This window comes from Oryzias melastigma, linkage group LG8 (assembly GCF_002922805.2).
Source record: "Oryzias melastigma strain HK-1 linkage group LG8, ASM292280v2, whole genome shotgun sequence".
Lineage (NCBI taxonomy): Eukaryota > Metazoa > Chordata > Actinopteri > Beloniformes > Adrianichthyidae > Oryzias > Oryzias melastigma.
This window is the reverse complement of record NC_050519.1, coordinates 11631640-11644876: the sequence shown is the minus strand read 5'-3', so window position 1 is coordinate 11644876 and position 13237 is coordinate 11631640. Positions and strand designations below refer to the sequence as shown.

The 13237-nt window shown below is 39.7% G+C and overlaps 1 protein-coding gene across 1 annotated transcript in view; it reads right to left on the bottom strand.

Moving 5' to 3' along the window:
• Positions 1-13237, bottom strand: part of coro7 (coronin 7) — an 85092-nt gene that overhangs the window by 64223 nt on the left and 7632 nt on the right. Inside the window, exon 7 of the mRNA XM_024271485.2 lies at positions 8503-8553. Within this exon, the coding sequence (XP_024127253.1) occupies positions 8503-8553 (51 nt within the window). The remainder of the gene's footprint in view (positions 1-8502; positions 8554-13237) is intronic.

The window sequence follows — 13237 nt, the reverse complement described above, 5'->3', positions numbered from 1 at the left end:
GTACAGAACTTGTACTAAATAACTCATAGTCTTAACGGTTAATTGAACTTATTTTATGCATAAAACATACATAAAACTCATGTTTATGCTTTTTTCCTTTAAAATCTCTGGTTTCAATTTTCAGAATCTGCAAAAAACAGAAAAATGTATTATCTTTAACAACAAAATTCCCTTCCAAACTGGTAATCAATGTACTTTTTTGTGATTCTGACATCACAATACAAGTGAATTTGGTTTAAAAATAATAATATATCAATCAACTAATAAAATAAACAAGATAAATGAAACTAAAGTTCTGAATAATAATCATAACAGTTAAAAACAAGAAAATAACAACTTCCAGGCATTTATTATCGACATTTTGGACATAATAACATATAAGGAAAATAAACAAAACACAAAGAATATCTGTGGTTGCCTTAAGCAACAACAGATTATAAGAATACATTTTCAGAAGCAATTTAAAACTAGATCTTTTGATTTTAAAGAACAAATGAAAGCAAAAGACATCAGTGGGTAGTTAAACTGCTATGCATGAAAAATGAATATTTAGTGGTCAGAGGCAAAGAAAAGCCTTTTAGAAGCTGAATAAAGCTGCGTTGCACAAAACAAACGTTCTTTTTTTTTAGTTTTACTTGCATAAATTAGAATAAAACTCCAGAAACAAATGACTCCCATATGAACTAATTTGATTTGCTAAGTAGCAATTGTTCTTTTAATGCAAAAATCTTTTTATCTCAGCATCTGCAGTCTGTTTCTCATCCCTCAAATCAAAGGGGAATTTAGACAACATCTGGCTGGAAGCTGAAGACACTGATGTGGTGGCTCTTCGCTGAAGATGCACTAACAGTGGAGGTTTGTTTTTTTTTTTTTGTCACCAGGTGTGATCCACATGTGAGCACGAGGACTAAAGAGTCCCACAGCAGCCAGCTCAGTAATGAGGCCTCTGCTCGTGAAAAAAACACACACTTGAAACCCGAAAAAAGCACTGCTGTTGCCAGCTGGCATCAAATACAGCTTCGAAAAAAATAAATAAAATCAACAGTATTCCTTGAGTAAACACAAGGCAGCCTGCTGATTGGCTAAGCTACCGTAACTCCTTCAAACTTGAAATCTCTTCTTTCAGATCTCCTTCAGCTGTGTCACCATAAAGCCATTCCTGTTTATACCCACACACAACATGCACGTTGAGGAGTCATAAAAATTAACAGCCCACGGCTTTGCTGCCTAGGATAAACTTCTGTCACCTTATGAAAAGAATAGCCCGTTTCCAGTTCTGAAACTGTGAGTGGCAGTAGGCAGCCAGTTAAGAAAGGAGGTGAGATGGAAAGAGAGAAAAGGCCAGGGGAAAAACAAGAAGGGGTGCAACATCTGGGCTGAGTTAACCACGGGCTATTACCAGGTCCTGAACCCAGCAGGATCTGATGGGGAAATATACGGCATGACGTCCTGGGTAAGTTAGTGACTGGGAAAGAAGGTGAGCGAAAAAAGGCAAACCACAGGGCAGGAAGAGACGCAAGGAAACACATGTGTGCTTATTTCTGAAGCAACAACTCGGGGAAAACTGATCTGAGGAAGGTGAACGACCATACCCCGAATGTGTGTATTCTGATGCGGCGTGACCGACACTGCAACATCTGGCTATGCTTTTGTCAAAGCAATCTGGGGAAAAAGGTCCTAACTCGAAGATAAGATTAGTTCAAATTATCTCTTTTATTGATCTGAGAGTTTTTTTAAATGATGGGCTTTCATAACGAAAGTAAAAACACGTTTTTTTAACACATGAGTGTTTTGCTCACTTGTGAGTTAAACTGTCAACTTTCTGTTTACTTTTCGTAAGAAAAACAGATGCCGCACACACTCAGTAGTAAAAAAAAATGGTTGTGTTTACCATTTCATGAGAGACACCCCACTAAATGCCTGTAAGCAGCTTTCTTTCCTCAATAAAAACGTACTCCTTGTTAGCTATAAAGACAGTTTTTTTGGCTCTGCTGTTGGCGAAACTATGCAGTCCGTGAAGCTGGAGTGCTGAGTGAGCTTTTGACAGATTCTTGGAGAAATGTGCGACTTTCGTTTCCCATTCCTCAGCGTCGACTTTTTGTGTCTTTGCGGTGTCCGTAGAAACATTCTGCGAGATCCAAACAAGCTTCATTTTGTGGGAAGTATCATCATTTCATTGTTGGGCAAGAGCAGACCTCGAGTGTGGAAGAATTATTTGCTTATACAGCAGAATGCCGAGAATGTTTGAAACTGGGGAAAGAATAATATAATTTTCATATTTGAAATAGTTTTCTTCAATAATTCTTTAAGCCCAAAATCGACCAAATGACTCAATTTGACAATAAAAAAGGTAAATATTTTAAAAAAGTTCATAAATGTGTCAATAATGTTTCACTCCGGTCATTTTTTTTAATCTATTTTAAAAACGTTCCCACTGGTCTTTTAATTATGCTTATAAAATTTTTAGCCAAAATTAAAAAACCTGTCGTTTTCTTGGACATAGTTTCTGCAAAAACTGCAGTAGCTCATTAGAAATTCACCAAACACGAGTTATTTTTGTGAACATTCTTCCTACCCAGAAGTAAAACTCCTGAAACTCTGAGGCTCCGCCTTTCTCTACTTGGTAACGCCTATTTCATGACATCTGCTATCTGCAGCCATCTTATTTGCCGGTGCTATTGTCTGATATTTCAGGATCCATCCAAACATTTGTGCAAATTCCTCACCAGAATGTTCGTTGGTGTGTGCCACCGCACAAAGTTTAAACACTAAATCGAACTAGATTTATAGCGTTATCTACGATAATGCCAGCCAGTGCTGTACGCTGAATGTGGCCGCTAAAGATGACAGAGATGATAGCTAAAAATGCTTAAGCTAATAGCTGAAAACGCTGCATCTGCAAGCTTGCCAAAAGATTAGCTTAATGTTAAATTAGCCAGAAGATTAGCTAAAAGCTAAATTAGGCAAAAAACTGGAAAAATATCTAATTGTGCCAAAACGTGTAGCATAAGGCTAACATCATGCTAACTCCAAATTAGTCTAAAAACCCAGTGGTTGCTGAACTTTTCAAAGTTTGATTGGTGTCTCTAGCTAAAGTATGCGGAAGTTTACAAGTTTCAAAGAGCACAATGTTTTTGAAGGATTTGAGCAATTTTTCATTAATTTCTTTGACGGCATGTTTTGCTCAATATTTCAAAGACCATAAAGTTTATACATATCAGAACGTTTTGATACCAAAATTGCTAAAATTGCTGAAAGTGTGATTGAGTTAAGAAAGTGTTTATGGCATAAAGTAATCATGCAATGAGTGTTTCTTGGCCACAAACAGCCAGCACTTACACGACTGTGCGTAAACCGGGGAGAACTCGAAGCTAGCGGATAACCGCTAGCTTGATCCATTAGCTTAGTTTGTCTGGGGGGCGGAGCTGGCATTGGAAGGAGATGAGGTTTTCAGAGAAACAGAAATGCATGAACGGATCAAAATAGCACGTTGAGGTTGTTCATAGTGAAGAATGAATATTGTAATACCCCTAAAAGCTCAAAAAGTTGTTTTTTTTTAATCGTATAGGCGCCTTAAAACTCAAACTTAACATTAATGGTGCAGCAAAAATGGTGAACAATCTGAAATATCCAGCAGTACAGAATCCGCCAGCTCTGACGAGGAAAACGAAGATGACATGAGTCTAGTGGTCTGCAAGAAGATGCATCAGAATGGATTTTCCTGCCGATTGTAGCTTCAACATCACTGCTACAAGCTTTTTTCAACAGCCTTTTTTGTCTACTCCTGATTTACAAGGATTTGAATAAAAAAATACTCAGAAATGCAATGCTAATCTTAATTTTTTTTTTAATGTGTCCTCCATTTTTAGTAAAGGACACAAATACACACTTTCAGCTACAGAAGATTTGACTTCTGCTACATTAAACTCAACAAAATGAGCAAACTATGTAGCCATGAACTTGTCATAAATCTATCTTTTTGTTTCGTCTTTATTTCTGTTTCCACCAGAGAATGACAGGGGCATCAAAATAAAATGTATCTCATCTTTCTGAATGCTTCTCCTGTTGGAATCTGTGGTACAAACAGAACTGGTCTGCAGCAAAGACTCTCATTGTGCTTTGTGCCAGAGTCCACACTAAAACCCCAGCTCCCAATGCCTGCTAGTAGTTTATTCTCCCTGTAAAGAGAAACCTGAGTATTAACATTCCCAACTCCCCCAAAAAACAGATTATTTCAAAGATATACTTAGGGATAAAGATACAAATGCAGTTTAGGATGATTGAGACTGGAGACACACACCTACCAGGGGGCTGAGGCTGTAATTTCTGTCATGGTTTAAAAGATGGTACAGAACTCAAACCGCCGCGCTTTTGCTGGCTCTACCTCATCGAGCCCAAACCCATTCCCGCCAGTGGTCCTCTCTAATTTCACCCAGAGCAGCAGAAGCTCCAGCTGAAAAAGAGGATCTGGCCCAGAGTCCAGCAATCTATTCCTTTTTTTCCCTGACTCTCTGCTTTTCCAGGGACTGCAGATCGACAGCTCTCCGGCCGATAGTGGTCACAAACTATGAGGGGTATTTTCAGCACTGTAATTTAAAACACATATGGTATACTCGCACACGAGCACACTTACAGAACCGCACACTCAGCAAATATACGCTACACGGATCCAAAGATGCAAGGGGCGGGGGGCAAGAGAGGAGACTCAGATGCCCGCAAAACGGCACGTGTCCCATTAGAAGCAGCTCCCTTCAAGGCAGTTTGAGTCGGAGCAGTCAGGGTGGAGGCCTAAAGGATGTTAGGCTGGGGAGTGCACAACCAAGAATAGCAAAGAAAAAGGAAGAAAAGAAAAAAATCAGTTAAGTTTATGTTTAGAACTTGATGACTCACCGCTTTACCATTCTTACAGCGTGCACATTTTATACTCACAAGGAAAAAAAGTCTAAAAACTTTTAGTGTGTTTTGTCACCTTAGCATGCCAAGCTGGGGACCCAGCAACTATTTTCTAGGATTTTTCTGAAATACGACACAAAGCGAGTTTTTGTTATTCTAAAACCCCAAGAAGTGCATTATCGTTGACTAAATAAGCCTCAAAATTAGATAATTATATGTTTCTTTGACCCCATCTGTTTATTTTTTGGGCTACACCGACCTTTCTGATTAGATCTAGGGCAGAAATCAAATACAAAGAGGTGAAAATATAAGATTTTTGGGGCTTTCCAAACCACTAATGCAATGCTGTGTAATATTCAGCTTTGTGGTGTTTGCAAAGACCCACTAAAATGAAAAGTTTTAACATGCTCTTGTGGCATTTTTCTGATGATGCCTAAAATTGCATTTCTGAGTATTTCTTATTCATGCTGTTTGTAAAAAGCTTGTAGTTGTGACAAAAAAAAACTACAAAGGGTAGGTCACAAGATACTTAAGCTAACTAAACATATGGGGGATGGGAAGTGGGGGAGGGGTTGCTCCAAACTAACATTTTTTTTATTCAAACACAATGCTTGTACAATATTTAGTACAATACTTGAGACATTACAGACACAGAAAAAAAACAATGAAAAGTATAAAACAGAGATAGTCAATAAAGAAAAAAGCAAAAGAAAGTGCTGAGTCGGCTCAATCAGAAGTTAATAGTCTAATTGTTTTTGTTAATTTCCCATTACATATTTTTAATTTTCTTTAGATATAATTTAAGATCTTTTTCTGTAAAATTATTTAAAACTATTTAAGATAATATAATATTTTGCCAAAATTACGATAAGGTTTGCTCCAAACTAACTGTCCCCTCGACAACTCTGAGACGGATTCCTAATAAACTCATGCCACTTTGCAGAAACTATCTCCTAAAAAGCTACAGGTTTTTCATAATTCTGGCTAAAAACTGCATTTTTTCATAACCAACAGACGACCAGGAACACTTTAGATATAAAGCTGATCGGACTGGGACTTTAAGGGTTTACCATCCACCTGCTGTGAAGAAGACAGAGCTGCAGGGAAGAGTTGCTGGGATGTCATCAGGCCACAGAAAGACAGCTGCACATCTGAAGCTGTCGGGGCGGCTCTGCCCGCTCAGAGGCCTCTAAACCAAAGCCTCTCGAAGCCGGACCTTGTGCATTACAGAGGAAAAGAGCGCCAAACCAAATGCCAACACAGCCCTTTAATAACTTTGATCTGTGGCTGGGCTCAGCGAGGTTTGAGGTGTAAAAGTCATGTGCTGGGCTCGGGAGTACAGACGGGTCACTGCAGTTGCACAGCTTGATGCTCTCCAAGGCAACAAGGCATTTATTAGACAGATGGAGGAGAAGGCAAAGAGAGAACCCTGGAGACTAAAAAAGTGTCCATATTTGTAGGTGGCCCAGCACCCTAAAGCAGTTTTTGTAAACATACACATTACAGACGTCTTCATATTGGTTATAATGAGTCTTTTTGGGAAATGTACTTAGGCAGTTTACATGCAGTCCCATTTGAAAAGGACATATTCTTGGTAAAGGTTCTGTGAACGTGCTGCAGGAAGAGGAATATTTGCATTTATATTTTGAGCATGTTCATGCAAAACAAACAGGCTGCAGCAGTATTTTAACATGGTACTAACAAAACAAAAATCCATCATTTGTTTGCTTTCCAACAAGTGGCAACTTAAGGTTTTTAATTCAACATTCATTCATATTCAGGAAAAAGGAAAGAAAAAAAATGCAAAAATGCATTTGCAAAAAATGCAAATATAAACTAGGGGGAGCTGCTTACATCCAGAAATCTCCATTAGTTGATATAGTCATGTAATTGTCAGAACGTTTGATGAGTGGCCCTCTGTATGTTTCAATGTGTGTTAAGAAAAATTCAGCTGATTAGTCGAGATGCAGAAAAGAGCAAGAATGGAGGTATCTTGGAGGTGCTTGAGGATTCAGAACCCCCTTTTTGTGCAATAAACCCTATTTTTGTAAAAACAACTGCCCTACCGCATCCATTTTATTTCAACATTGCTATAAAACTGGGACAACATGTTTTTTAGTTTGTACTTTATATCAAATTACATTGTAATCCACCTAATAATGTCAAGATACCATAAATCCGTACAACCCAAACCAGTGGAGACGGAACTTCAAACACAGTTGGATTGACCTCATTTTATAGCTCTACTTGTTGATGTCATTGTCCTGTCTCCAAAATAAAAGCATGAAAGAGAAGTAGTTTTATTGACTGAAATACATTGACTTCCAAAGTAATTGTTAACGATAAAAGTACTTTAATGATAAAGATCCACTTGTTTTTTTGAGTGTTTTTAACATACTTTAAGGGGATACTTTAAGAAAATTCTGAGTGATTTAATCCTACTTTTATTCTATTATGGCAACAAATGGCAAAATCATATTTAAAATATCACTAGGAATGGTTTTAAAAATTGCTCAAAAGATGATCAGAGTGGATCTTTAATTTATAACTAATGATCCTAACGATGAAACATGTTTAAACTGTATTAGGAACTCATGGTTGCACTTTTACTGTAGATGCAAAAGGACAAAACATGCACACGCCCATAAGGCACATTTAAAAGTGCTCAATTTCCCTGCTGTACCAGCTGAGGTGCCTTCCAGCTATTTCAGCCATGGGATATTCATTCCTCTGTGGCATGCAGTGTTTTTGCAGGATTCCTCATATTTACAAACCAGAGAGGCCATGAGCATCCCAGTAATTAAAGCACCCTGGGAGGTCTGCCACTGCAATGTGTGAGAATATTTGCTCTCAAGAGAAGCAGCCTCTCATGGCACCCTCTGTGCCCCTCCTTCATCTTCCCTCAAACAAACTAATGCCCAACCACTCCACTTCCTCATTGCTGCAGATGCAGCCCTAGAAGCTCAGAGCGGGTCATTGGTGAGAGACCTGCACTAAGGGCAAAAAAAAAAAAAAAGTGGTGTGAGTGGAGGAGTTCACAGCAGATTAGTGTGGGATGGGTACCGTGGGAAGTGGAGAGTAGAGAGCAGCACGTTCATAAATCAATACGTGATGAGTCACCCGGAGTGGCCAGCGGTGAACTTTCAGGGTTACTGTCAACATGTTTACTACATACAGCGTGGAAAAAAAAATGAGCTCACATCAAACCGCAAGAGTGGTCAAGGACGTGTATTTATCATATCAATTTGATGTACAGTTTAAAGATTTTATCCTTTTTATTGACGAATAATAAAAAAGGTGGGAAAATAAAATGTCAAGCTTATTTAAATTGTTCAAATGAATTAAAAACTAAATATTGCTTTTACTTTGTTAATTTTAAGGTTTTAACTACTCTTTATTCATTAAAAGTGTGTCAATCCATCAATATAACCATAAATGTCTCATATTAGACATCAGCTGGTTTCATATAAATACATAAAACAGCTCAATGACAGCTGCTTGGCTTTTTCTGATTGGCCCAAACCATGAAAACAAAAATATCACCTCATTCTCACAGCAGTTTGGATCATTTTTTATGTTCAAAGTTGATATTAATAAAGGAGGACTTACCTGCACAGGTGTCAGCTGGGCACGAGGATCAAAAACCCGCAACATCTTGTCCTAGCAAAGCATCAGAAAGGAAACATTTTTAGAAGAATTTTCAATTATGCACCTTTATTTACCTTTTTTATATTTATCATACAATCTTAAAAAAAATGTAACTAGGATCACTTTGGGGTGATGCCTTTAGTCCAATGTTTAAAATTCCTTCTTTAATCCCTAACTACTAAAACACTATATGGTACAGAACTATTTAGTGCCTTGGATTTTAAAAGGAATTCAAACACCATGATCAAGTTTTTTTTTTCTTTTTTTAAGGCAAATATGGCGTCACAGATTTCTTGAAGCAAAAACCTAATAAATACAAACATTTTACGATGACTATTTGAATCCACTGTGCTCTGATGATGAAAACTTGCATGATTTATAAAAAATAATAAATTAAAATACTTCTTTTAACATGAAAAATCATTCAAATGCAATGCATTGTGGTCTATATGGGCCAATCTAGTGAGCATCGATGGACACTGTTTTTTGTAGAGACTTCTGGGAAATTTCTTTGGCACCTAATTTTGAATTCTAGATTCAGACAGCATTACAAAATGGCAAACTTAATATATAGTGCAATGTGTACTGGGTAGGGAAGTAATTCACTACTCAGTAAATAGAGCAGGGATAGGCAACTCCAGGCCTCGAGGGCCGCATTCCTGCATGTTTTTCAACATACCCCGCCTGCTCTGGCATGTTCTAATTGGCTGGACACACCTGAACCAATGAATTAGTCATGAGTACGGCTTGGATATCTAGAAATCATCCAGACACTACGGCCCTCGAGGCCTGGAGTTGCCTATCCCTGATATAGGGCATGGAGATTAGATCTATTTTTAAAGGGAGACCTGGGCCGAAAAAATAAAGAGTGAATTTTAAAAAATAAAATAAAATTCCTATAAAACCATGGTCAAGATCTACTGCAGTTCAAAACAAGCATCAGAAGGGCAAAGAAAGGTGATTGAAGTGACTTTGAACGTGGCATGATTGGGCTGGTCTGAGTATTTCAGAAACTGTTGATCTCTTGGGATTTTCCCCACCATGTCTAGGGTTTATAGAGAATGGTCAAAAAAACAGACAATATTCAGTTAACTTGTTGATGCAAGAGGTCAGAGGAGAATGGCTACACTGGTTCTAGGTGATGCAAAGGCATCAGTAACTCAAATAACTATTAGATATAACCGAGGTCTGGCTTGTATCAAAGGTTCAGGCTGGTGGTGGTGGTGTGTTGGTATGGGGAATATTTTCTTGGTACACTTTGGGCCCTTTAGTACCAATTGAGGATGGTTACAACACCACAGCCTACTTGAGTAGTGTTGCTGATCATGTCCATCCCTTTATGACCTCAGTGTATCATCTTCTGATGCAGCAGGATAACACACCATGTCTGTTACGTCCTCTATGGGCAAACCCGGCTCGGGTCCAGGGGGAAAACCACAGAAGGGCACAATAACAAAAACTGGACATCAATAAAAAAAGTTACAAAGTTTATTAAATAAAGGAAATTCTTTTTCCAGAAATAAGAGAACAAAAATGAAATAATAAGTGTGCTGGTTCAAAAAGACAAGTCAAAAGGGAGTTGGAACTTTGGCCAAACAGGAAATAAGTCAGGGAGAATGTTGACCAACCGTCGGAGTCAGCAGCTCCCTGCTAAGGGCTGCATTACCAAAACTACCTAAAAAAAATTAAATAAACAAAGCCCGCAAACTAAGACTACCAAGGTCTAACCCTAAACTAAATAGAATGAAACAAACCAGCTCCTCAGCCTGCAGCTCTGCTCCCTGCCTGCCTTGGTGTGGCCTCCTCTGCCTTAAGCAGCCACTGGATGCTGATTAAGGCACATTGGCCAAACCTGCCAGGTGAGCAGAAGAACTGGATGGAAAAATGTCCAGCAGTAGCAGCAGGACGTAACAATGTCATAAAGCTGTCAGGATCTGTGGGGTTTTTTCCCTCTGGGCTTCCTGTTCCTGCTCACTCCTGTTTCCTGATTCCACACAGATGAGCTCTGGACTACTTAAGTTTCTCTCCTCCTCATCCTCCTTGCCAGTTCGTTGTGCTTTCTGCCAAGGTTCAGGTCTGCTCAAGCTCCCTTGAGTCTGCTTGAGCTCCCTCAAGTCTGCTCAAGCCTTCTTCTTCTGTCCTGCTGGTTTTGACCCTTTTTCTGGCCCTGGATTTTGGATTCAAGTCTGCTCCCCTGGTGTGTTGCATTTCTGGATTGGACCCCATGTGTATGACCCTAACCTGGATTTAACAAGATTCTTCACTGCCCTCCATCTCCATATCAACACCCCCAAAGTCTACTTTTTCCACACCACCTTGAGCATAATAAACTGTACATATCTAGCCCTCAGTGTGCTCCTCCTTGGGTGTCCGACTCAGTAAATTCTGACAAAAGCTGGAATCATCTTAGACTGGTTTCTTGAACATGAGAATGAGTTAACTGGACTCAAGTTCTCCAAAGTCACCAGATCTCAATGGAGCACATTTGGGATGTGGTGGAACAGGAGATTGGCATCATGGGTACAGCCAACAAATCTGCAACAACTGAGTGATGCTATCGTGTCAAAATGGACCAAACTCTCTGAGAAATATTTCCAGTACCTTGTTGAATCTATGGCACAAAGAATTAAGGCAGTCCCGAAGGCAACCCGGTACTTGCAAGGTGTACCTAATAAAGTGGCTGTTGAGTGTTATAAAGATCTAGAATGTAAGAATTACTGACAAACAAGAGATTTAACCTGCAAAAGATTTCCAAATGTCTTTAATTATCCTACAGGCATCTAACTAACTGAATAATTTCATACAAATTTAAGGGGCACCTCCGATTTTAAAGCTACATCTTGAAAGTATTCAAATAAAGTGAGATTCCATCTACCCCAGATCAAATGTAAAATAACTTCACTCATTTATCAGTCACATCTTTCTGACTCATCGTCAGCAAATGCAAACCAGTAACCGCTCCACGGCCTCGTGCGCCTTGACCCCGGCCAGCCAAAATACACAGTCGGCATCAATCAAAGCAGCCAATCAGAGAGACTCTTGTATGATTGGAAGGAAATGGGGTCTAATGAGATCAGGCTGTGCAGGACATTTGTGTCTGCAGCCATGTCACTCAATACTGCTGTGTGACTGGGATCACAGAGCCGCATGAAACGGAGCAGCTAATACTTATAATCACATTGGCTAAATCATACACACTCTCAATAAACACATGCCGAAGTGATTCAGGAGACCGCCGAGGACAGTAACGCTTACAAAAATACATCAAACGTCAATGAACATCAGCACCAACATCTGCTTTTGAGAGGTTTCCTCCCACAATAAAGATGATCAAAAATGTTGCTTTTTTTGCAGCTCTAGTAGAAGTCAAAGAAAGCATCTATTTGCTGTTTTTGACTGGAATAGCAAACAAGGGTTTTGACTAATGCTGCTGTTTCTCCTCGGTTGTCCATCTTGTCGGCATGTGAGCGTGGCCCACCCACGACTGTGATGCTCCACAGACATGTCTGCGCACCTCCGTGACCTGTGACTAAGCCAAAGGCTCAGAGAACACCACAGGCACACAACTCCTCCCCCACCTTTGGATAAGAATCCACCTGTTTAAAAAAAGACAACACCACAAACTTTTTTTGATTTTTCAATGTTCATCCAGGATTTTTGGGGGCAGAGAATCAATCCAGACTATTGAGGGGATGAAAATTCCCATTTTTGTCTAAATTAAATCGTAAAACAGTATATTAATTTTCCTAAAAACGCAACAAATTTTGCCCGTGAATGGACTACAACATCTCTAAAAACAAAGATAGGGGCAACCTACACACATATAATCAAGCATCCTCCCAATTAAAGCCAATTCATCTCCTTTTATAGTGCAAACAGCACGAGCGGGGATACTATCTGGCTGTTCAAACACACAAATCAGAGGCTGTTCAGCTCCAGATGTGCAACCATAAACTCAGACAAGGAAAACACACACCCTTGAGGCGATGACCATCACAAAATATAGAGATCCACATCATCTAGGCTCATAAACGCACAGATGGGAGGGCCCGCACTGTGTGTACCTTTGCGTGTGCGAGGAGGTGGCAGCTGTTTAATCAAAGAGGTGGAGCCTCATTCTCAAGCTGCTCGTTCATAAGTTTCCACCGCAGGTCGGCTGCACACACAACTTTCACATGAGCGCAAACACACAGAGATGCTGGGAATCTTCGCTCATCAAACACAAATGCGCTGCCAGACGGCTGCGCCGAGTCTCCCATGGTTACTAGCATCACGACCTGTGGTGATGGACGGTGGGAAGCATCAGAATCTTCATCAGTTACGATGAGAAATGCAGTTCCCAAAGGGCTACGTTAATATATGAACTTTTCAAGTACAAAAGTAAACTGTGGACTCCAGCAATTCATTTCTGATATAAAAAAACGAATCAAAGCCAGCAAAGCCAAGTGGACCCCATATGGGACAAAAGTGGGCAGAAAGTAAGGGCCCCAAATGGGTTTGCCATAGTTTCTGTGGTGGTCCCACCTGTATTTGCCCACATTGGCTTAAGTGGAGACACAGTTGGTAAGCTAGCTATGCTAGTCAGCCGCCTGATGGACAGTGGAGCTCGCTACAGGGAAGCTTGCTAGCTCAATGCATGGGAGCTTGCTAGCCAGTTACAGAGGAGCTAGCTAGCTCAATACAGAGGAGCTAGCTA